At 42.9% G+C, this 26,154-nt stretch overlaps 1 protein-coding gene across 1 annotated transcript in view; it reads right to left on the minus strand.

The window, feature by feature from the left end:
- Positions 1–307: 307 nt before the first annotated feature.
- Positions 308–26,154, minus strand: part of ADRB2 (adrenoceptor beta 2) — a 76,942-nt gene continuing 51,095 nt past the window's right edge. Inside the window, exon 2 of the mRNA XM_063120602.1 lies at positions 308–2,186. Coding sequence (XP_062976672.1) covers positions 2,152–2,186 — 35 coding nt within the window. The 3' untranslated portion in view covers positions 308–2,151. The remainder of the gene's footprint in view (positions 2,187–26,154) is intronic.

Here is a 26,154-nt window from a genome sequence, read left to right on the forward strand (position 1 = left end):
AGATAAACATAGCGACTGTACTGAAGCTAGCCTGGTTTATATCCACAAAGGCTCTAGGCATGCCAATGGTACCGAGGAGGATACGTAATATACTGCTCAGCATTAAATCAGATTTGTTTTCCATCCTACCATTGCCGTCACTGAGAAAGCAGCAAGGGAGAGAGAATGCATAGCAGGAGAATGCTGGCTCATAGTGTATCCAAAGGGTCACCTTTGGATTCTTTTCTGGAACCAGACAGTAAATGGCAGACTGTAAGCCCTGGTGTTCATCTACAGATTTTGGACACTGTCATACGATAGATTCAGTTTTATTTTGGTGGAGCCAGTGGCCCATTGCTCCATGAGATTTTGTCACCCTCTCCCCCTTAGAAAGGAAGGCTAAGAAGCTAGAAAAAGAAACTCCTCTTACATCATGATCCAATAAATAAATAAATACATGTCACAACTATAAAGCAGCACAGGTGGAAGCCCAACATGTCTCAGGCAGAGTCCCAAATCGCTTCCTCTCTTGCCCTTCCCTTCCATATGATACCTTGGGATCAAAGAGTTCTGTTGAGTCGAGCCTCATGCTTGCACATAGTCCATGAGAGCAAACAGCAAGACAATCATTTGTCATCCAAAATGGCAGGACCACCAGGTTCTCTGCTGATGGACAGCGTTCTGGCTGTTTATAGTGCAGGGTTTATCTTCTCTTTAGCTATAAGCAGTGAAGGATGAAAGGTCTTTTGAGTGTAGGCAATACTGAACTCCAAACAGAAGGGATAAAAGGCTACATACACAGATGCCTTTATAATTCATGAGAGAGTGCCAGGCATCCTCTAAGTCAAAACCTTAAATATAACAATCCAAACTAAGAGCCTTTTCTTCTGCATTTTAAAGCTGTTACTTTCCAGGCTGAAAAGGGTTACATTTGAAAGGAATTTTTTGTATACCTAGAATACTTAATGCACAACGAGTGAACCTTTGTTCTAAAAATCACAACCCTGAAGATTCACCCCCATCCTGAAGCTGTCCTGTTACCCAACTTACACTCCAAAATCCTCATGTAAGCTTCTCCCCAGCACTCATTTGACCCTCCCAGACACTCAAGATGAGCTCGTTCCTCTTCCAAATATTTGGAATGGCCAATTCTCTTCTAACAACTAAACAAAGGGGATATTATTCAGCAGCACCTGAAGCAAGTTCAGTAGACATGTCCAGACCTCTCCATGTTCCAAAGGAAGAATTCAGGCACTGTACAATAGCTCTATGCTCATGCAAGAAAATCTACTTTAAGAAATGTAAACGAGGGGTGTTCGGTTGCTTAAAAGTTAGGAAAGAGAGAGAAGCTGGCTTCCAATCTTGACCTTTTGCAGTCCTCTCTGAAATGAAATTACACAGCAGTCAGTATCTATCAGATCTGTCTCTAAAAAGTTGAGTTGATAAAATTTGAGTAAATGTTGATTTAAAAATAACAGTTGTTAAAGTTTAGTGAATGTTTTCAAATCTTATCTCAGGGCAATGGTTCACTTCAGTCTGTTTGGTATCATGTCACACTGGGGGGGTGTCTTTGCTTTGAAGAAGTTGGCTGAAGATGTGCAGGAACACAAACTAGTTTCAAAAAGGCATTTTAAACAAATTTAGTTTTGATCATGCTTTTCTGTTGATTACTTCCAGGGTTCTTTTCATACTTGAATCACACGGGTTGCACTGAGATCATGTCCAATCATAGTAATCTTCTGGCTTCACCAGGAAGTTTGATGTTTGTTGTCCCTTCCACTTGTGGGTTAGCGATAAGATGGGGAAATGTATTCCCAAAGCATTTCAAGGCCTTGAGGATATTTAACTCTTCCTCTGCCTCTGGAAACTCATAATTGTTTGGCTTCAAGGAAGTGTTTCGTTATTGCACTGCGTAGGCTCCACCAACCCAACCTCAAAGAGGAGCTTTACAGAACGGATCTGGTTTCTCACAGCTGGGTCCCCAAAATGGGTCATTCACTGCAGATTCCTGCCATTTCAGTCTGGTGTCTCGGCTTACTGCCCTTTCCTTTATCCGTCTACGAAGGAATGTGTAGTTCTCCCAGTCCGTCGGACGCATGGCTGAACTTGGACTTGTCTCTTCACAAGCTTCTGTGAGCTGCCAACAGCGATGAAGAAGAGGCGTTGGCCCATTCAGCTTTCAACCATTCCAGGACAGCCGGGGATATCTGTGAGGTAGAGGGAAACATAGTTTGTTCAGCTTGCCATATGATAGCCCCCACAAAGATGGAGTGTTACAGTTATATTTGTGCTGCACCCAAAAATACAACTCTGGTTTTGCTGGGATCAAGCAAGTATTTCTAATCTTTGTTTCCAATGCAGAAGTGGGCAAGGCTGTCACAAGACATTTTGCTGCCTGATGCAAAAGACAAAATGATGCCCCTCTCCATTCCATGTACAGAAGCTGCCCAATCAGGGATTGAATTGTACTTCAACAGAAGGGACAGTGATGTCCTCCAGAGCATCTGAGACCAGCAAGCTGTCTTAGAGGTTTAGAGCAAGATATGTGGCACACCCAGCTCTGTCTTCTATCACCTTGCCACCACTCCTTGTCCCCCAATATCTGCAGCTGTCTCACTCTGCCTAATGGTTTCAGGGCTGGCCCTGAAAGGGGCCTATAATATAGGAAAAACCAAAATTCAATGCAATGAGAAACCAAATTCAATAATAACAACAACAACAACAACAACAACAACAACAACAACCACCTCACAGGCAGGAATTGTTTGGTTAGTTAAATTCTACCTCATTGCCTTTGGTCATTCAGAATATGTGAGCTGTACCTGCCAAAAAGCCAAGGAATGAGGCTATAAAGGAGTTATCCTCAACCAGTCACGGGTGTCTCAGGGGGAGAGATGGAAGGGGGAACAACTGCAAAGAGCTCTGCTGGGGAACTGACGCAAAGATATGGGGTGTAATGACATTGGTAGGTGAATGGTAGCACAGGACTATTTGAGGTTTTCAACATGAGACTGTTATCTACTTTTGGTTTCGTTGCAGAATTGAGATCTGAGCACTGCACAAAGAGCATTTCCTTTCCTGTTTTCCCACTACATAGCCTCTAGGTGGCACTGTGGTATAGTAGAATAGGGCAAATACACAACTGAAAAAGCATTTTCTTTACTTGTATGATTAAGTACTGCATATTCCCTGCTCGATATAGAAGTGAAACTGAAGTATCACGACATTGTCTAAAGAACCCATAAACAACCATGAATAGGGAATTAAGAGCACACAATAAATGCCTTGTGTAGAAAAGCATTTGGTGGTAGGTTAGATTTTATAAATCTGGAGCTATGAATGCTCTTAATTGCTCTCTTATGATTATCAATAGCCTGAGATTCATATTTCATCACTGAAAGGTCAGCACAAGGCAGAATGGGTTATTTTGCATTATATATATGCCTTGCATCTCCTGCTTTATAGGAGTCTGGTAAAATTTTATTGGATAGCATGATATTAAGATAGCCAAATCATCTTGAGTGGCCAAGACTGTGCAGGCATGCACAAGAAAGGACAGTTCTGCAGGTGAGAGTTTCTCTCTTGCATTTGGGGTCATTAGGTCAATTTTGCTACAAGTTCTATGCAGATTAAGAGATGCACATCAGATTTACAGAGCTAATTAAATCAACCCTTTTAAATCCCCCTGCAGCTGTATATTGCCTTTGTAGTTTAAGTTTTATCTCTTGGTGCATTTTAATCAAACACATTGCTACTTTAATATATTCAAGCAATAGCATGGTAGAGTCTTGAGTCACATTATGCAGCTGCTATCTAGAATTCTTCAGTATATTTCTTTCTGCCTTATAATAATTGGATCCCGTCTCATTTTCAGTTTAAATTCTTGTATCAAATACTCCCTCCTTTTATCAGTATTTCTAAGGACATTTTAAGTTATGATGGTAACAGTGGTCCAAATCGATGAAAGCATTTCATGTCTCTCTTGGGGTGGGGGCAGGGGAAGAGATTATCACTATTCTCTTCTAGTCCTCAGGTGTTCATATCTTAGAAAACCAACATGGTCTCTCTTCAGAAGGCCTAGCAAGCTCCCTCTCACTGTGGGGAGATCATACACAACCCTCCACATCCATGCACTGCAAAGTCTCTTGAGCATGTGATTTGGCCATTCATTTTCTAGCTGGTGTGACCATGGCAAAAAGTGCTCCATCATTGGCTGATGATACCAAATTATTCAGGAGGGTAAAAATACAAAAAGGATTGTGAAAAGCTCGAAGATGATGTCTCAAGATGGAATGAATAGGCAATAAAATGGCAGGTGTGGTTCAATGTAAGCAAGTGTAAATGATGCACTTCAGGGCAAAAAGTCCTCAGACACATGGATGATGTCTGAGCTGGCAGTGACTGAGCAGGAAAGGGAACTTGGGGATGAGGTGGACAACTTTATGAAAACACTGACTCAGGGTGCAGCAACTGCTTGAGATATCTGAATGCCAATACCAATCTAAGATGCAACCCCACTTGGAAAATTGTGAACAGTTGCTACACCTCAAAAAGGTTATTGTGGAGAAAGGAAAAGTGTAGAAACAGGTAACCAAAATTATCAGGTGGATGGAGCAACTCCCCTATGAGGAAAGTTGACAATGTTCGGGGCTTTTTAGTTCTGAAAAAATGGTGAGGAAGGGAGACATATTAGAGGCTTATAAAATTATGCATGGTGTGGGAAAATAGATAGACTCTGCCCGCCCCCATGCCTCAAAATGAAGCTGATTGGTGGTAGAATCAGGACAGACAAAAGAAAGTCTTTCACAGTGCATAGTTAAACTATGGCATTTGTTACCACAAGTTTTGCTAAATCTTAAGTGCCCACTGAAGTTGACAGTGAGGTCCTGATAATTCACTTAAACTAGTAATAGTCTTATCAGGCACCATAATTATTTCACAGAGAATGCAGAAGCATAGACATTACTGGAATATTTGGAAGAATGTGCATTCGTGCTGCTGTCGAACTGACCTGTGCAAAATTCTGCAGAAAAAGGCTTCTAGTTATGCTTCCCCCATTCCTTGCATAGGTTCATGCAATTGAGGAAATTGACATAAAACATGAGGCGGGGTGTGTGACTGCTTTTCTCTCTAATCTATATCAACAGATGTTCTGGGCGCATACAATTGCTACTTTTTCTGCTTCTTCTCCAGCCACTACTTCTCCTTTCTTCTCTGGGATACTTTTGGGATATACTCCACTTCCTCTGATATGGCTCATCTGGAGATAATTGGAACCTTTGCTTTTCTGCACTGACTAGTTCTGGTGTAACCATGATACACTGCATTGGATGGGGAGATTGGAATTTTGCTTTTCATACTGGAATAGCATAAAGAAGACAGGAAACTTATAGCATGGGCTAGAGGGAGTCTTAGGAGGGAGATGCAGGCATAGGATTCCTATTCAAATTGATTTGTCAACAGAACTCTAATACCATCTCTCTGCCATTCTTAAATCAGATAAAGCAGTGATTGTAAACCGCCCAGAGAGCTTCAGCTATGTGGCGGTATGTAAATGTAAATAATAATAATAATAATAATAATAATAATAATAATAATGCAAAAATGGAAGTGAATGCTCCAGGACATCTCTTTCAGACCTGCTGGAGGAGGAAGGGGACTGTGTGAGTTAAAGGCTAGTTGTGGCTCATTCTAATCATGCTAATCTACAGGCCAATATCTTCAGTTTGTCACAATCTCTGTATGACACAGGGAATGGTCCTGACTGTTTTGTGAAAAGCTATTATATGAGAATGTCAAAGTCTAAAGACCAGTCTGAAGACTCAACACTGGGTGGTTCCAGGGCTCTGTCTTCACGGCACTGAGTTAGCGTCACCTTCCCCCCAAACCCTGAGGTTTTACTTACTGAGATGGCATCAGGTAATCCCAATGCCAAAGAGGGAGCTCAGGGTTTCCGGTGGGCATCCTGATGGAAAGCGACCAATTGCTGGTTGCCTTCCACCAGGACTGCCCCTCAGATCATCCCTGGTGCAAGATCAGATGGGGGAAGAGTTGTACTGAACTTGCTCCAACTGAAAAAGTCGGGGTAAGTCCCAGACTTTTTCAATGCGCAGCTTCACAGGAAAGCCCCGCAGAGGCTGCGAATGGGTGGCTACATCATATAACTGATGCAGCGCAGATTTGCAGCCATTGCAGGGCTTCCCCCATGTATAGACAGCCCCCAGGTGAGACCTTTATTGTGCAATCGCCCTGAGTCATTCATAGAATTATACCGGGAGTCCAGATTTCATCTTTAGTTTGCAATCTCCCATACGTTCCCACTGCTTCTTCTGTCTTTTTTCTTTGCCAAAGAGCCGAACAATGCCGTTCGATCGGTAGCACTAGGAGTCCTCCATCTGGAAGCACTCAGGACATATCTCCACACAGACAAACCGGTTCAACAGCTATTCCTTCCCTCAAGGGAAATGCAGTTTGAACAGGAAGATTAGGATTCTCTAAGGAAGAATTATTGGCACCCTCCGCAAAATAAAATTCCAAAGGTTATTTAAGGGAGCCATAGGTCTTAAACTGGCATAAAAACCAATATAGGCTTATAGTAGAGATGTGCCCTGACAGAGGAAGCCTCATTCTCTCTGTAATGCAAACATTCACGACCATACACTATTTTATAGGCAGTAGGGTAGGAGCAGCCTTTCCCCAGTACTACACCATTTACGCCTTTTCTCCACCTTAGAAAAGGGTGGCTAAAGACAAATTAGCTCCGTTCCCCCCTCCGTGAACCTACGACAAGCTAAAACAAATGAGGTAAGATTGGAGTTGTTATTACAGTGTTTTACAACATGAGGAACTTATTTACTGCTATGCACAAAAGAGAAGAGATGCATTTTTTTTTTAAAAAAAAAGAAGCTTTTTAAAGAGCAGTAGACTGTTTCCTAAACATCTGTCTGAGAAGTAAAAAATCAGATGTTGAGCTGGAATTCCAGCTATCTGCTGTTTTGGGTAACCCAGTGAGAGATTTAGCTTTCATCACCTCTCACGGTCATCCTTCTGACCCGTGAATAAAATTTGGCCAAACTCATTAACTGAGTCAGACACTTCAAAACAAAAGCCAGCTGAAACTCTCACAAGGCCTGCCTCTAGTCTACCACTGACTGCCCCTAATGCAAGCCTGCACTTGTTGTAGTGTCATACAATTGCCCTTCATTCCAGGAAGCAACGGGCATGATTTATGAAACGGAGCATAAACACTCCACTCACTGTCTCCTCTTTGCTCTTCCTGATTCTTGGTCACGTGTGTGTACACAGGTCTGCCAATAGCACACAGTCCCTTCTGTCTTTAAGATTAGTGATTTCCACAATTGTAGTCGTTGGGGGGGGAGGGGGTTGCCCCTCTTTTTTCAGCTCCCTGTCTTCTCTGCTCTCTCTCCCCCTCCTCAGATTTCTCTTTTTCAGCCCACTCCTTCTTAAGTGTGGTGCCCAAAACAGGACACAGCACTCCAGATGAGTCTGAGCACTGCAGAATAAAGTGGAACTATCATACAGATACATTGAAAAAAGGACATTTTTAATGCCCCAGTAATCCAGCGCTTGCCGTTCGTGCTCTGCCTATTGCCTAAGTAGCTTCTACGAGTGTCCATAAAAGCAGGAGGCAAAAATGAAACCAATTCTAAATAATCCACTAGTTGCTTTCTCATCATGGATGAGATGACTTATTGTTGGCAGACTGTGAAGCAAGGATGAGCAGCAATTTTACAAAACAGCTGCAGAGGGAAATTTGTAATGGATCCTCTCCTTTTGGCTGCTATGCAAAGGAGGTTTCCTGAGGTGCCCCCTCTATGTGCACTCCAAGCAGGGACATTGCTTCAGTGTGGTGCAATCCAGTGCTGCAGGGTTGCATCTTGGAAAAACCACATAGGTGGGGTGTTAATTTCATGGGAAAGACACGGTGAGGAGCCTCCCATGCTGCTGGGAGTGCAAGGACAGGATAAAAGATAGATACGTTTTACTGTAAATTAGATACTGTTTATGAAATGAAACACTGTGTGCTAGAGACATATTGGCCAGGTCCATTTAGCCTCAGGATATAGTAGCTCAATGCCATCCATCCCACATTCCATTGTCATGTTCTGTTCTTTAATGCTTTTTTTATATGTTAGTATTGACGCAAATCGAGACACCTACCCTGGCACCACAGACTATACAGTAGAAGACTGCAGTTCAGAAACATCCCCCTTATTACTGATGTTGGGGGGTGAGTGCCAATCCTTATGTAGCCAAACTGGCACCACCGACATACAAGAGTGAGGTATCCACTGGCTCAGGGGAACACCAAGGCTTACATAAGTACAAAAATGTTTAGGAAAAAAGAACTCAAAAACAGCCAAGCATGCTCAGTGGGCACAGAATACTGCCTATCTGTTGAGGGGGGACCAGAAACCTGGGGGTGGGGATAATAGAATGGGAGAGGGCATGGCTGGCTGGCACCTTGAATGGAACACGCTAGATACTGTAACGTTTTGTTGCAGATCTCACTTGTCTTCTCTAATAAGTGATCAAAGCCACTCAGTCTAGAATGAAACTTTGAAGTGCAATCCTGTGCATGTTTAGCTAGGCAATACTGGGAGCTGTAGGACATTCCCCCACCCCACCCCACCCCCCAGTCTACACATGCATAGGATTGTGCTCTAGGGTTGTAATTCTAAACTCTATGACCTGACAGTAAGGGCCTTGCTAGACCTACCACCAAATCCGGCGGTGAGGAGGGGCCAGGCCACGCTAGAAGTAGCGCAGCCTGTCGGCCCTGTCTACACCTGAGGCGTGACAGGGCTGAAGAAAGCCCCGTCGTGTCCTCCATTTCCCCCCCCCCGCCTTAAAGCAGCCACGTGCGCAGGAGCGCACCAACGGCCAGGTAAGTATATATATTAAAGTATATATATTTTTTAATATATATATTAAAAAAGCCCCCCCTCCCCTGGCCTTTGATCCCCCCTCTCCCCCCCATGTCCCCACCTGCTATTTGCTTCCGATGTCCCCAGCCGCTGCGTGCCGCTGCCGCCAATGAGGACGATGTCCCCAGCCGGCGTTTCCTGCTGGCATCATGTCCCCGGGCCTGCAGGCATCACAGGCTGGGGTAGGTCTAGTGGGATCGAAGGCCAGGGGAGGTGGGGGGAATCAGGGGACGGGGGGACAAGAGCGCTGTGGCCCATCCGCCGCTTTTCCCGGCTACTCGCACATAAGTGCGGTAGCCAAGAAAAGCGGCGGAATGGTCCACACGCCCGCGGTTCCGGGTGGATCCAGTTATCCCGGGTCAAGGGAGGGTTTAGCCCAGCCTGACCCTGGGATTCCCTGTGCGTCATCTGCATGCACAGCAGGGAGCCCGGGCCTCGCACCGGGCTAAACCCTTGTCTAGCAGCTAAACTCTTGTCTAGCAACGGCCTAAGTCTCTTTGAACTCATTGGGAGTTGCACTGTAAGGGAGTTATTATTTCATAATGATTATGATGGCTTCCTAGACAGTACAGCAATGGCTACGTTCTTGAGTCCATCCGCTTCAAATAAAAAGGGTCTCAGCAGGAAGGAACACTAACTCTCATCTTCTGTTCAATGCTCCAAATGAATAATGTTCTATTGAAGACACAGGGGACACTCTGAGCTGTACTATTTTGGAATCTAGCTTCAGCAGTTCTCAAATTAACGAGGCTCAATGAAGAAGGCAAAAGGTTCAATTATAATGAAATTTATATTAAATGGAAATTCAGTTTGCCATCTGTTTTCCCTGCATGCCAGGAGTCATGGCCTGTCCTCCTAAGCCACAAGCAGGTCTACAAGATGCCCAGGGAAACATTTGTGCGAACCTCATAGTACATAGATGGTATTTGTTTTCTACAGCACATAAACGCCTATTACGAAAGGTATGAGACACTCTATTTCTCAGGCTGAAGCAGCAGACGTTGGCTACTCTATAAAATTCTTATTTATTTACTCTGTTTTACATGTCATTTTAATAGCTCTCTAGCAGAGAACAATGAAGATCTTGTGCTCCTTCTGCTCTGCTCTGTTGTTGTTTTTAAGTTGGCTTCATATTATGAGAGTTGTGCATTAAGAAGTAATTTCTTCACATTCTTCTATTTGCTTAGCGCTAATTACACAGCAGATTAGAGCAACACCACTTGGTGGTGCCAATATGCCAGGAAAAAAACAACACTAGCATCTCTAGTTCCAAGGGGATGGGAGAGGTTGCTTCTTTATTGTTTCAGAAAAATAATGTCTACTTTGATAAAGATAAGGGCTTCCCCCCATCCCAGTAATTCTTCACTTTACCCAGAATGTAAAACAGATGCAAGACAGCAGGAACTAACAAAGAAAAGTTAACATATTTCTCCTCATTTACTTTTCCCTGCAAAAATACAAAAATACAGGACTTAACACCTTAAAGACAAACAGATTTATTGTGGCATACACTGATGAATTGTGTTCTAGTCCACAACAGTTTATGCTAGCATAAAACTGTTAGTCTTTAAGGTGTCACAACACTCCTTTTTTTTCTTGCTATAACAGACTAACGATCTCTTTAGAATTTGTCCCTATAGGAATTTGTACCCATAAATAAATAAATGAATAAATAAGAGTGCACCAATGACGAAAATCTCGGACTCTCTACACATCTGAAATTTTAGTGATTATCCCAACAATGAGTGAATGCATGCCGCCAATCATATGTTAGCCTTTGCATAATAACCTACCTGCAAGTCTTCTTTTAAAAGCAATGGGTTGGCTCCAGACTTAGGCCGTAGCTAGACCTAAGGCTTATCCCAGGATTGTCCTGGGGTCAAACCTGTTCATCTAAGTGCCACACAGGGCATCCAGCGCTCAGGCAGGGACGAACCCTGGATGATCCTGGGATAAACTGTAGGTCTAGCTACGGCCATAGTCAAAGTAGACCTATTGAAATCCATGGGACTTAAGTTAGCTCTGACTGATTTAAACTTATGTCTTATTGATTTCAATGGGTCTACTGGAAGTAAGTCTGGATCCTACCTGGATCCTAATAGCATCATGCCAAGTCTTCATGTAATGCAGGAATGGGCAACTTGTGGCAGTCTTCCACATGTTGAGGCTAACACCTCCCATCAGCCCCAGCCATCACCATCAAGGATGAGGGAAGATGGGAGTTGAAGGCCAAAATATCCAGAGAGCCATAAGTTGCCCACCCCTGATGTAATGTATGGGGGGTGTCTTTACTATGAGGAGGTGGCCATATTGCTCAGAGCCTCGAGTAAAAGTTCACAGGAGCTCAACTTTTTTAATGGCCTGTAAAAATGGAGATGGGAGGTAGAAGGGCAGTTCCACTGGAATTTGATGCCTAACATGATTGTTCCAAGCTGGTTTGCAATCCTAGTACTACTATCTGTCCCCTCTTAATGAAAGAGGAAACAAAACTGGGTAGATGTCTGCACCAGAGCTGTGTGTGTGTTTGTGTGGGGAGGGGAGGATTGCATAACAGGACTACATAAAATTAGCCAATGAATCATAAAATGGTCATAGCGGTGGTGCTGGTGTGATCATATTGCTGTTGTTACCCACATTTTTTTTAAGAGAAAAAGTTAAATGGGTGTTCCCTGTTACTAGAACGGCACAGCAAGACAGTGATCAGCACATATTTTTAAAGTCACAAGACGTCATAAGAAGCAGGTGGTGGTGCTGCATTATCACTTACATTACAGGCAACAATAGATGTTGGTACACGATGACATCCATATTCTAAATGGCAAATGCTATGGAGTCGGTCTCTGCAGTTCCCTGTACAAAGTACCAGTGCTCATACATGAATGCAAATTTAAAGGGTGGTTGTTAATCAGCTAATCGTTATCTCCCCACTGCATTGTTGTACCACTGCAGAAGTGAAGAATTGGGCAAACAAACAAACAAGCAATAATTTCTCCAAACTGCTCATTAAAATAATGGGTGAACTCTGCCTAGGAAAAGCACAGGAAAGAAAACTTTCCATTGTTTGACATTTAATCAATATAGATTCCTGCCTCTTTGAAAATGCAAGTTCACCTCCGCCACCACCACGTTCATTCTATCCACAATGCAATGAGATCAAAACCCGAGGGGCAGAGGGAGATGCAAAGTAATTGATTAAAACAGTAATGTCAGGGGAGATTAAATGCAGCCCTTCCAACAGCTGATAAGCACTGTGCTCTGAATATTGTACTTCACTGCTTGTGGCTCATATACAGGCGGCTAATTGCTTCCATCTCCTCCTGCCATGGTTACACAGCCAGCCACTAAGTGTCAATTGTCACATTTAATTCCCTTGCAAAATGCTTCCTCTTTGATTACTGCTACTAACCCTTTGCCTTCTGGTCTCCAGGCAGGCATTCACCCCTCAACCCCATGCTAATAAAACATCACAATGCTCTTGAAGTTGGCTGGGAGTGATAATTTCAGAGCAGAAACCACAAAAGTGCCTGAATGGAAATCACAGCCAAGGACGCTTGTTGTTATTTGTCAGCTCTATTGGCATAAACCCTTAGCTGATGCCACTCAGCATGGAGTGGGATCATATATGCAGTATGTCATACTTTCTGTTTAAACTGCAATACTAATTTCCTTCAAAGATCACAGAATCATGCAGTTGGACTTTGGTGGTCATCTACTCCACCCACTCCTTTGTGCAGTTGCCATTACAATTTGTCTGATGGGTTGTCATCCATCCTCTACTCACATACATTCAGTGGAGAGCCCACCACCCTCTGAGGCAGCTCTTACAGTCAGGAAATTATTCCTGGAATGCTATGGGGGTGTGTGTGTGTGTGTGTGTCAGGCACTGTCATCTTCAACTCCACTTTCACCACCACTTCCGTCCTTTCTCTTACCATGGAAAATCTGTTAAGAAATAAAAGTAGGAATGGCTATGCAATGCCTTTGAATTGTTAGCAACAGGAGCCCTCCATCTGGAAGAGCAAAAACTAACATTTATCCGAATTTTGTTTCACTGCAATTTCCACCTATTGGTTCTAATCCTGCCCTTTAGTCTAGATGCTTCTGACTGTCTAAATTTTGCTGCCTATTTTTTTCTTTATTATGTGAATGTATTAAGGTTGCATATGTCCCAAAGCCAGCCTTCAAGGTACAAACTTACTGCAGATGTATAGTTCTTACATATTGCTGCATACCAAACACATAAGCCAATGGCTCTGATGTGGAAAACATTCACATTAAGTACACAAGAATTTGACTATGTGTGTATTTGTGCTCTTCAAATCCCCAGGCCTTGTGTTTATACTGGGACTAAGGGCCACTTCACACATAATGGGAGACGTGTATGCTTTCAAAGACAAGTTCACAGAGGCCTTATCCACTTTTCACCTTTCTTACATAGGTGAGGTAAAGACAACGCATCCACACCAGAAGCTGTTGATAGAGCGGGGTTCACCTCTTTCAAACAAAGGTTTGTCTTCTGTAATATGCAAAACAGAACTAACAAGCCATCTGAAATTATGCACGGGCAGTATTTTAAAAATAAAATAAAACTACTTCAAAATTAGGCATGGACAAAGTGATGGGCGCAGAAAATAGTCAAGTCCAATAGGGCCTGGAATAGGTTGGTGAGACCATGTTAATAAACCTCACAGGACTCTGTGGCTACTATTAAACATGTGTTTATTGCCCACTTTTTCACAAGCAGAGACTAGTCTGATTAAAACAACATGATCAATAACAACAACACACCACTATGTTTTTAACATAAACCTATTTTGATGTAGCCTGGCCTTGAAGGAAAGGCCAGGAATTGATCTAATGTGGATATATGTGTGGCGGGGAGGCGAGGGAGGGAGGGAGACTACCAATATAAGCCCTCATTTCCAGTTTATTGAGTTAATTTTCAGTGCTGTTTTCATACAGATCTATGCCATACAGAAGTATAGGACACTTTATCCTTGATGCTGAGGTTCAACATGTTGCTAATCCAGTGATCCACATAACAAAAGCTTTCCTCGCAACAAAACCCAGGCACAGCAGCTCACTGATTCTATCTGAAATGCAGTTCATCCTGCACCAGCATTTCTAAGACACAGAAAAGCTGAAGCAAAGTCGTTAACACTCAAAAAGGTCAGACCAGCCTTCCCCAACCTGATGTCCTTCAGATGTTTTGAACTACAACTCCCAGCTTCCCCAGTGATGGCTGGGGATGGTGGTAATTGTAGTCCAACACATCTGAAGGGCACCAGTTGCGCTAGACAATTAGAGGGAAACTGCCTCCCAGTCCTAAAAATAGAAACTTCTAAGAATCTGTAGGTTCCTGTTTAGTGGGTAGCAACTTTGAAAGGAGACATTGTGAGTTGATAACTACCCAAACTTTTAATCTTTTGAATAAGGAATCCATCACAACTAAAATCAAGACTTCTTTTTGGATATTTAGACCAGGTCAACTTCTTACCTTATTTTGGACATGACGCAAAGAGTGAGGGTAATGAAAGTGGATGAGGTGAGAGATCAAAGGTTACAAAACAGGGCCGTGAGGGCTTTCCTTGCTGGCATGTGAACATTTTAATGGTTGCAATAAATTACTTTCAAATGTTTCAGATTAAAATGGATTCAGACTTTTAATGAGGAAACCTTTGTGGACACTTGGCTCCATGTGATGGAAATATTTCTCCAGATGTAAGGCAATTGTTTGTGGAATTTGATAGAGCTGTGATTCCCACCAGCTAGCTGGGACTGCTCTAACTATTTCTGGGAAATGTTACTTCCTCATGATCAAACTCCTGGGTTTCTTTAAGATGACATGTTTATGAGATGCTGACAACCACCAGGACGTCTATGTAAGGACTTGACAGCATAATACCATTCCCTGACATCACTTCTTCTATGGTATGTCTCCTACGGTCATGATCACTATCAGTGCATGTATGTCTGCACAAGCTTGCACCTCAACTACCCTTCCCATTTGCAACCCCCCTCCCCAGTCTACTTTAGAGATATTTAGGCCTGTTAAGGTGCGTAGTCAATTTCTCAACTTTTCTCCTGTGGAATGCAGGGTTCCCTTTAAGTCATTACCCAAAGATTCATGTACAGCAGAGGTAGGCAACCTTTGGGACCCATGGCCACATCTGAAAATTGGAGAAACGTGTAGGCACAACCATAAAATGGCTGCTATGGGTGGGTATGGCTAGCTTCCCAGAAGCATTCATGGGAAATTAACATGGCAGCAGTATGAATGAATTGGGAGGAGTAGAGTGTCATGGTGGGCACCAAAGAAGGGGACACATTGGGGCTCACAGTCTCCATATTGCCTACCCGTGATGTTCAGGTATATACCACCAAGAGCATGGTGAAAGAATATTTTAACACCAACTGCAAATACATGGAAAACATCAGTGGAGTACCATAATATGAATTAGCACTCCATTGTCATAAATGAAACTTTGGAATGTAACTTTGAAGAAACTCTTTGCTGTGCTGCTACTCCACTATGTTATAATTAGCAAAGGACCTCCCATTAAGTAAAGTCTTGCAACCCCTCTCTCTTCCTCTGCCTCAGGTCTCTCTGATTGTCCCATAGTTCTATTGCTATTGGATGTTTGCTCTGAAGTCACAATGGGCCAATGTTGGCAGGGAAACCATGGTCCTTCTGATTGCCAGTGATTTATCTGCCCCAATGTTACAGAAGGACCAACGTGCATTTGCTCAGGTAGGTGAGTACTTTTGGGGTGAGGGGCAAAGAGTCTTTAGAGACCTTAGAATCATAACTCCAAGATCTACTGTATAAGCAACGTATCTAAAACTAAACCCCCTTATCCCGTACAATCTGCCCCTCACACTCAGGTCCTCTGTGAAGAATTTCCTTCTGCCAGCCAAAACTAGGCTGACAGGTATTACCCAGAGGACCTTCTCTTCTACTGCTCCAAGACTGTGGAATGGCCTGCCGGAGGAGATTCATCAACTTAACAGTCTTTTAGCATTTAAGAAAGTTATAAAGACTGATCTCTTCCGGCAGGCCTATCCAGTGGAATTTTAGTATGCTATTACGATTTTTTAAGGATGCTTTTTTAGGAAGTTTTAACAATGTATACTATGTTTTTAATCAGTATTTTATGTGTTTTATACTTACTGTTGTTCCCCACCTTGATCAGGATGGAAAGGCAGGTAAGAAATATATTATTATTATTATCATCATCATCATCATCATCATCATCCTATGGCAGTATGCCATGGGTTTTCCAATGACCACTTATGGGTACAGATCAGTTGGAAATGGAGAAGCAACACTTGGTGCTTATAAGGTAGGGTGAAAATAGCAAGAGAGAGCCAATGGTGAGCTTATTTTATGAAGGTTAAACATTGCTGGCATCTAACTAATTGACAAAGCTGTTGACATGCAAGGTCAGTGCAGAATCTATAGCATATTGTGTGAACTCTATTTTTACCATTTGGGAAATCATTCCTCCTCTACAAGATGATGCTATGGGAAGGAAATAAGCTGTGAAAATATCCATGAAAGGGAGACAATGTGATCTAAGTGATTGGATAACAGGATTCTGTTGCTATGGGGATGACTTATGACACATCATATGCTCCTCTCTGTGCATTATTGCATCTCAAAATTGTTTGAAAATGTATGGAGGTTAATAATATGCAATGATATATTTTTATAATATAAACTATAATAAATACTGGTGCTCTTTAAGGAGTAGAGCTTAATTTGAAAACAAAATTAAAGTGAACATGTGTAGCAGCAAATATAATACCAAAGCAGCTCAGTATATTTTGGGTGAAGGCCGCTTGTCTCAACTGGGCTGTTTCCTGAACAGAACATTTCAAGAAACTTACAAGAGTTCCATGATAAGCAAAGGCTAGTACAATAGTAAATATACATTTAAATTAGAAAAACATCCATAAACCTGGCTGAAAACATGCCCAAACCAATTATATTACCCTTAACTTCAATGTTGCCCCGTAACTGTCCCCGTAACTGTCCCCTGAACATATAAATGTTCAGAAAAGAGTAACCTTCAAAATTATAGTTTCCTACTGGAGGGAAACATACACTGACCCTGTTCGCATACCACAACAGCCCATGTGGCTTAATTTACCCATGCATCTTCCTGGGTGCCTGCGGAGACATTTTTGCATGGTGTCTGTGGTTGTTCCGCTTGCTGTGGCTTGTCATGTCATGTGAACTAAGGTGGTGGTTATTTGAAGGTTAGAAACCCCTCAAATAACTGTAAAATAAGCTGCGGGTTATTTGAGGGTTACCAAACCCTTAATTAACCCCGCTGCCTGGATTCACACAACATGAAAAGCCCTGGTAAGTTGGGCACCCCTGGGTGCCCATCATGCAAAAATGATGCCCATGGATGCCCAGCAAAACGTAACAGCCCCTGCAGGTAAATTAAATTAAGGATGACATGTTGTGTGAATCAGGTCACTGTCTGCAGAACAGACAACTAGAACATTAAGGGCACAATCCTATGCATGCCTAAACAGAAAAGTCCTACAAATACCAGCATGCCCCAGCTAGCCATGTCAAGTCCATGTTTTACAGCAACCACTCTCAGCTGAACTTGATGGAATCCCACCCCCCACCCCTGGTTTTAATTTACTGACCTACCCTGGCCGGACGTTGCGGGAAACTACAGGGACAGACACAACAGACATACATAGCACATATAGAGTGCTGAGACTGGAAAACCTAAAAGCAAGTATGTAGCTTTTCAAGAACCAAGGAAATTCAATGGGTCTTACTTTTGAGTAAATATCTATGGATGGAAATGCAACCTATGCAGGATTGAAATCTGACCACAAACTTGATCACAATCTGCTACTTTGAGATCCAAACAGGAAGGAAAAAAAGTATGCAGCATAAAATGAGCTATAATAACTAACATAGTAAACTGAAACTTATTCTAACATAGTGTACTTCCAGAATTAATCCGGGATTTTTATTTCAGAACAATTTTTCGTCTCCAAATACAGGCACAAAACATGAAATGCTTCCTTTTCACAAAGCAGTGGTAAAAAGCTTTTATCTCTGGACACTGGCTGTTGAAAAGTTCAAATGAGTATCATCAGTTCAAACTTCTGGGGCTAATTTATTAATTTGAAAAGTAGTTCAACACATAAGGCTAGTTTCAATTTTATATTTGATGTCAACATGATGTACCATCCTGGCTGACACTGGCTTGGTTGTCAGCTGTATAATATCCAGCTATCCGTTACACAACGGAATTCATTAAACAAAAAAAACAACCATTTACAAAACAATGTTAAGGCTCTACAGTTTTCAACCAAGCACCAAAAAGCAGGGAAATTGGGAGTTAAGGCTCACAAGCCTTAATGCCACCACATTCTCCCTAAGGAGGCAAAAAGTTCAAGTGAAATTCTCATTCTCCCAAAGCAGATGAACTGACCGGCCCAAAGTCAACCAGTGAGCTTCCATGGCTGAATGAGGATGTCCCGATTCCCGATCCCAGATCTCCTGATTCCCAATCCAACATTCTAGCCACTACACCACACTGGCTCTCAGTTATATGAGTTATTATGCTGGCTGTTGTTGGTAAAGAAGCTGTTACTGCTGACATCTTTGCTGGTCCTCTGTCTGACCTATTTTACTTCACTCTGAAGATAAAGGGGTTATTTCTGCCTTTTGGCTGCATGACTGCTTCAGCTGAAAGAGCCCACTCTGATATAGGTTCCTCTTCCTCATCACCTTTACTGAGATCAAATGCTGGAGAGGATGGCTATCAGCATAGCAACAGGTTGTGGCTGAGCAGCAAGCCATGTGTACCAATCCAGATTAATCTTGCCAAGAGCAATGCTCTTAACTTGAAGGTCACCCGAGAAGTGGATCATGAAAGGCATTGGATAGCAACTACAGGAGAGCTGTGAGCAGAATTCAGAGGTTTTTTTCCAGCTTGATATCTACACACAAATAGGGATAAATATCTCAGAATGCTATAGACGATGATGATGATGATGATTTTACAATTGGAAATGCACATTTCAAGCATGGCCTATACATGCATGTAAATAATAAAACAATTTCAATATTACATGTAAAAAGTTCATCGGGGACATTTCAAGTAAGGCCTGTGCATATATTTAAATAATGTAAAACAGTTAAAATATTAAATACTTGTAACAATGTCTGCAGAAACTATTTACAACTGTTTGTCTTAAGTTTATACACTGGTGACTTGATGGGATGTGCTGAAGGGTATTTTTTTTTATACTGTTGAACTTTCTTTTCTTTTTTTTCCTCTTTTTTTTAGTTTCTTACTTACCATGACAGGGCAATTCACTCAAGGCCTTTATATCTGTACTGAGCTACAAACATCAGGGAATATCTCAAAACGTCAGGACAGTTACAGGAATGGTGTCTAGACTTTGGGCAAAGCTTCCTTGGATTTGCAGTATTGCATGAATGTAAGCCTATGCGGCAGGGTCTTGCTATTTACTGTTTTACTCTGTATAGCACCATGTACATTGATGGTGCTATATAAATAAATAATAATAATAATAATAATGCCCCCTTTATTTGGTGAAAGGGTTCTAGGGGTCTGGATAAAAGGAAGTTACCAGAAGGCCAAAGAACTAGGACTAATAAGATGCATGTGTAAAGCTAACTGGAAAGTATCAACGACAGGATGCATGCAATTATGTGAGTTTGGGGGGGGGGGGGGCTCTGAACTAAAATACTTCCAAAATAAGCCCCAAATCTGAGGTAGGGTGACCATATGAAAAGAAGGACATATGAAAAGAAGGAAAAGAAGGCTCCTGTATCTTTAACAGTTGCACAGAAAAGGGGATTTCAGCAGATGTCATTTGTATATATGGAGAACCTGGTGAAATTCCCTCTTTATCACAACAGTTAAAACTGCAGGAGTTATACTAGAGTGACCGGATTTAAAAGAGGGCAGGGCACCTGCAGCTTTAACTGTTGTAATGAAGAGGAAATTTCCCCAGGTTCCCCATATATACAAATGACACTTGCTGAAATTCCCTTTTCAATACAACTGTTAAAGATACAGGAGCCCTGTTCTCCTTTTCATATGGTCACCCTATCTGAGGCAAAATCCATATAATTGAGGAAAGTTGCCAGCAAGTGAAGTGGTGTCAAGGTTTCTAAAAGAAAGGTGATTCCCTTCGGTATCCAAGAACAGAATTTCCAGAAGAAAAGCCCAATCGTGGGCAGGACACGTAGTCAACAGGTATGCTTTTCAATATCATGCAAAGATAGGGTGACCATATGAAAAGGAGGACAGGATTCCTGTATCTTTAACAGTTACATAGAAAAGGGAATTTCAGCAGGTGTCATTTGTATTTTCTCTTCTTCACAACAGTTAAAGCTGCAGGAGCTATACTAGAGTGACCAGATACAAAAGAGGGCAGGGCTCCCACAGCTTTAACTACTGTGATGAAGAGAGAATTTCACCAGCTGCTGCATGCATTCAAAGGACACCTGCTGAAATTCCCTTTTCTATATAACTGTTAAAGATACAGGAGCCCTGTCTTCCTTTCCTTATGGTCACCCTAGCAAGGACTTGGGGCAAGGAGAAATATTTCAGATACCGCCCCCCCCAATCAACAGAACTCTGAAAAAGATTGACACACCAAAGAAGAAGAAGCTTGCAGCCCATCTCCTGCTTCTGAGTATGCGAGCTGGCTGGCGTTCAGGCTCTGTGGCTCCAACATGGGTGACTATCTGAGTGAATGCAGACAGTGTGAATAGATTGAACTAAGAAAAGGCGTTCTAAAAATTTTGAGCCTCAATAGGTAGCTCACCCCATAATCCCAGCTACATATTCTGTACAGTGGGATATTATAGTTTATGTTTTTTATGCCTCCTCACACACACCCCACACACACACCTCTGAGAAGAATTCATATGTTGATTCTCTGTCAGCCATTTCCAAACTGGGATTATTTTGTCTGAGACTTGCTGTGCCTCAGGGATTGAAGATCTGTGACAAACCCCTATATTCTGATGTAGTTCAACAGTGCTCCTCAGAGCACCTTGTAAATTGGCACCCTCCTCGACAGGCCAACTAGGTTATCTCATATCTTTCTTTCCCAATCCACATCCAAAAGTTTATGCATAGGATTGCACTTTAAAAAGTGCTTTAAACAAATTAAGCAGTTTATTGCCACAAACATCCACACATACTATTTTTAAAACAACTTTGAAGCTGTTTAAGGTACTCAAGACTACCTCCTAAAAACATTTACCTGGAGCTTTCACTGCTTAAAAGGGTACCTCTGAAGTATCTTCTGGACTCCTGTAGAGAACGCATTTCAGCCCTAAATCTCATTGCTTAAAGCACTTTCAAAAACCAGTGTGGTGTTAATAGAATAGATATTTGGATGAAAGGAACTTTTGCAGGATTGCTGTGACCTTGAACTGAATGGAGGATATTTTATATAGTGTCTGGAGATGAAAATGCTCAGCAAATGACATTCCTATTCCATTTTTGGGGAGCAATAAAACTAAACACTTTTATTCTCTCCATCTAGTCAGCTTGCTCTCTTTGTATAGCCACAGCTGATGATTTCATATAATTTGAAACTCACAAATCGCCTTTCCTTGCTGATGAAGGGATACAATTAAACTAAACACTGTTGAGCCAAACAACCATTATGCCACAAAGAAGGAACTCTGCTTTCTCTCTCTCTCTCATTCTAATTTTAGTATATTCTGCTTCTTTATCTTCCCTTCCCCACTCTTAAGGATCAAGATTGCAGGAATTTCTTTTACATCAGTCCTTATTGCACCCTTCCCCAACCTGGAACCCTCCAGATGTGCTGTGTTATTTATTTAATTTATTTATTGCATTTCTATACTGCCCAATAGCCGAAGCTCTCTGGGCGGTTCACAAAAATTAAAACCATGAAGACTATTCAAAGTATAAAACAAACAACAATAAAACACAGTATGAAAGTAATATAAAAGCACTAGGATAAAACTGAGCAGTAATGCAGAGATTAATATAGATTTAAAATACAGATTTTAAACAGCAAAGTTAAAAAACTAAAAAACAAAACAAACTAAGATGACAAACTGTTAAAATACTGAGAAAATAAAAGTCTTCACCTGGCACCGGTGTCGGTGCCAGGTGAACCTCTCTAGGGAGCTCATTCCACAGTCGGTGTGTCACAGCAGAGAAGGCCTTCCTCCCGCAGGGTTGTTTTTTTTTTAAGTGTGCAGTCAGACACAAAATGTGCAGTTGGGGGGAAAATGTGCAGTTGGAAATCTGATAATGTGCAGCTGAAAAAAGTGGTGAAAAAATAAGACACCTGTGCGTTATGTGTATGTGTTTATTAAGAACTTAACAATAGACGAAGTCAGGGATGGCATGTAACACAAATTATATAAGGATGCAGGTGAAAGAGCCCTTGAAGGTGTGACTGATGTTGTTGGTCCTGCGACAGTGTTGCCTGAATACATGTGAGGGCAGAGTTGGCACTTGGGTCTATTGCATGGTCTGGTCCCTCTGTCTGTGTCTCTGGCCATAGCTAGACGGGGCGAAATCCCAGGGTAATCCCCAGGATCATCCCTGGCTTGGGCGGGGATGGGTAGGTATCTGACAGGGCATTTGCGCAGTTGGAAAATTTGCTTTAAAAAAACCCCTGTCCTCCTGGTAGCCACCTGTTTCACTTTCTTTGGCAGGGGCTCATGGAGAAGGACCCCTGAGGATGATCTTAGGGTACTTATGGGAGGAGGCGTTCCTCCAGATAACCTGGCCCCAAGTCATTTAGGGCTTTGAATGTTGATACCAGTACTTTGAATCAGGCCTGGACCTGTCCTGTCCTTTTTCCAGTGAAGCTGGAAAAGGACAGGTGTGATGTAGTGTCATTGGCCAGTCCCTGTTAGTAAACATGCTGTCCTGTTTTGTACCAGCTGAAGTTTCCAGACCTTTTTCAAAGGCAGCCCCACATATAACACATTGTAGTAATCCAGATGAGAGATTATCAGAGCATGCATAACTGTAGCTTGGCTATCTCTGTCCATATAAAGACATAGTCAGTATATCAGCCTAAGCTGATAAAAGGTGCTCCTTGCCACTGAGCCCACCTGCACCTCAAGTGACAGTTCTGAATCCAAGAGCACCCCCAAACTACAAACCTGGTCCTTTAGCGGGAGTGCAACCCCCTCCAGAACAGGTTGAACATCACCTTGCTGAACAGACGAACCACCCACTAACAGTACCTCCATTTTGTCTAGATTGAGTCTCAGTTTGTTGGCCCTCATCCAGTCCATTACCGTGCCCAGGCACTGATTCGGAACAGCCACTGCCTCACCTGGGTTTGATGAAAAGGAAAGGTAGAGCTGGGTGTCATCTGTGTATTGATGACACCTCAGTCCACATCTCTGGATAACCTCTCCCAGCGGTTTCATGTAAATATTGAACAGTCAGTCAGCATGCTAATGGTGGCAGGTTGGGTGCTTTAATCAAATGGGTTACTTATAATGTCCTTTGAATTTTATTTTGGGCCCCAAACAAAGTCAGTGTTTATGGGCCACTTCACGCCCACCCACCGAAGCTCCTGATCACTAGTTTGCACTAAACCCCTGATCCCTTCAGGGAGGTTCTCTTGTCCCATGCAGCCCCCCAAATGTAAAGCATGAAAGGAGAGAAGCCCTCAGAGGTTCTGGTCTTCTTGTGGGGTAGCCTTCACTTACATCGGGGCATTGAACCTCTTTCAGCCTGAGGGGCAAATTCCATTTCAGAGAAGCTTTTGGGGGGCACATTCCAGTGCTGGGTGGGCTGAAGGTCGTGGGCCCAAAATACCCCAAATAGCATATTTTAGATTAGAGCTCTTACTAAGCCTTAGGAGAAGCCTCTCAACCTGTAAGAAAGGGGGAAAACACCACAAAAGTTAGGAAACCACCAAGCAATCACGGGTTGGGGCGAAAGGGACTGGGGTCAGTCATGGTCATCTGGGGAACCCGGGAGAGTGTCGTGCCATCACTAGAGGAATCCTCCTTAGAGGAAGAAGTAGAGCCTCCAGAAACCAGGGGGACACTACATCAGCTGCTGGCACCAGACCAGGAGGAGCCTGTGTCTTCAGAGGAGATGAGCCCAGGTCCTTCCCTGTCAGGGGGAGGGGACTTTTGACTCTGGAGCACATGCTGAGCACCCCCGCCCCAAACCCCAGGAGTGTCACTGACTCAAGCAACAACCAGTAGGCTTCCTGTAAAAAGGAGTGCCCGCTTACAAAGAAGGTCTCTGCAGGAGAAAATGACTCCTCTTGAGTAGGGCTCTGGCCAGAGAGCTCTAATGGACAGCAGCTGTGCCTGGGTGGGGCCCAAGCCTTCAGTCAGAGCTTGACAATTGCTGGAAACAATGTCTTACTAGTTTCTCCTGGTTTCCTGAATCTGGCCTTGTTCTTGAACCTCTGTGCTATGATCTTGGACTCCTGCTTGACTCTGCTACTGGAATGTGTGTGGATTGGGCTGCCTAACAGTGCTTTGACTCATTGCCTGCTTGATTGCTCCTGCTTGCCTGATTCCATACCTGGGACTGATTGCCTGCTTTGCCTGAACTCCCTTGAACAGAAGCCTTTCTGCTGGAATGCTGGCCTGGGTTGTTACATGGCCTTGTGGTCAGCCCTATAACTGCGACTGCTACAGCCAAACCAAGACAGAGAGACAAACTGGGACTCCAGGAGGGCTGGATTTGGTCCTTGAGCCTGAGAATCTGTGCCCCTGATCTACATGAACAGGCCCCTGGAAAGACCAGCTTCAAGGATCCTTCCCATTTCCCACAGGCTCCAACGGCATTACACTCAAAACTACAGCTATTCAACCTGTAAGTGCACAGGTGACCCAGTTCTTTTGACCCAAGGCTGGCTAACAAGCTATGGTGGCTTGCTAACCATCCCATCCCCAGATATGCTGGTTGCATACTGGTGCACCTCCCTAATTACCCTCATTAGGTGCAGCTTGTTGTGATATGCAAACTCAGCAAGGGTTGGTGGCTGGGGTGGTTAACAAACCACCCAGCAGCCCTACAACAGAGCATGGGTCCTGGGTGGTCTGTTAACCACCCCAGCAACCTCCTTCGCCAGGCTTGCATGTAACAACAAGCTGCCTCTGGTGAGGGGTGACAACATCCTGGCATGCGCAGGGGTACTTAATAAGCTACTGTGGCAAGCTACTGTGGCTTATTAACCACTTATGTGCATGGGAGCTTGGTCAGTGAGGTGGTCTTTCTCACACCACAGCACATCCACTGTTGCCATTATTGCTGTGCTTGCAAATATTATGAGCATCTGTTCATAGATGTGAAAACCCTATACAGCATAATTGCAACAAGGTGTGTGTATACTGTACACATGTAAATCCATTTTGCAATTTGCTTGCTGATTATCAATAAGGATGTGTACAGCCATGCTGGATGTGTACAGCCATGCGAAAGGGCATTTTGAGGACAACTGGGGAAAGGAAACCGCTCTAATTAATCAAAAGCTTGCATTCTCACAATAGGTTCAAAAGAATTAATTTCCTACGAGTGTGCTGGAAATGGAATCTCAAAAGGCTCCAAAGAGAACAAAAGATTTCCTATCTAGAACTAATGCTTCCAGGAGAACTGGCATTCTAGAATTCTGGCTGACTGGTATCCAAGGGGTTGATCTGGCAAGAGAAACAAACCCCACAAAGTGAGTTGAAGGTAGGGATGACTGGATTTTGTGAAATCCATCCCGCATGTGTTTTGTGGATAGCACAGTGTCATACTTACCATCATCCGTACAGAGATAGGCTTGAATTTTTCTTCCCGTTATATGGGGGGAAATGTAAATACCGCTAAGGAAGTTTGCAACAATTTACATAGTTAAGAATGTAACATTTAGCTTATTTTCTCCCATTCCATTCAACTTCTTGCTGTGCATATTTTCCAGCAATGGTGTATGTCTCAGAAGAAATGTGTATTTTCCTGCTAATTATTTTGTGTGAATTTTGGGAACATTGAAAAATATATATCCCCAAAAGTCCACAGACTGCATGGAGGGGGTGGGGGAGGGCAGTGAGCAGCAAGCCGCAATCCAGATGCTTAGAAATCTGAACTCGTTCTGCAAGCCAGATGCCTAGAAATCCAAACTCATTTTAGTCTGTCTTGAATTTCTACAGCATCCCTCATAGAAGGTGTGAAAATGTGTGCATGTTTTT

Source organism: Elgaria multicarinata, chromosome 3 (genome assembly GCF_023053635.1).
Source record: "Elgaria multicarinata webbii isolate HBS135686 ecotype San Diego chromosome 3, rElgMul1.1.pri, whole genome shotgun sequence".
NCBI classification, from domain to species: Eukaryota; Metazoa; Chordata; class Lepidosauria; order Squamata; family Anguidae; genus Elgaria; species Elgaria multicarinata.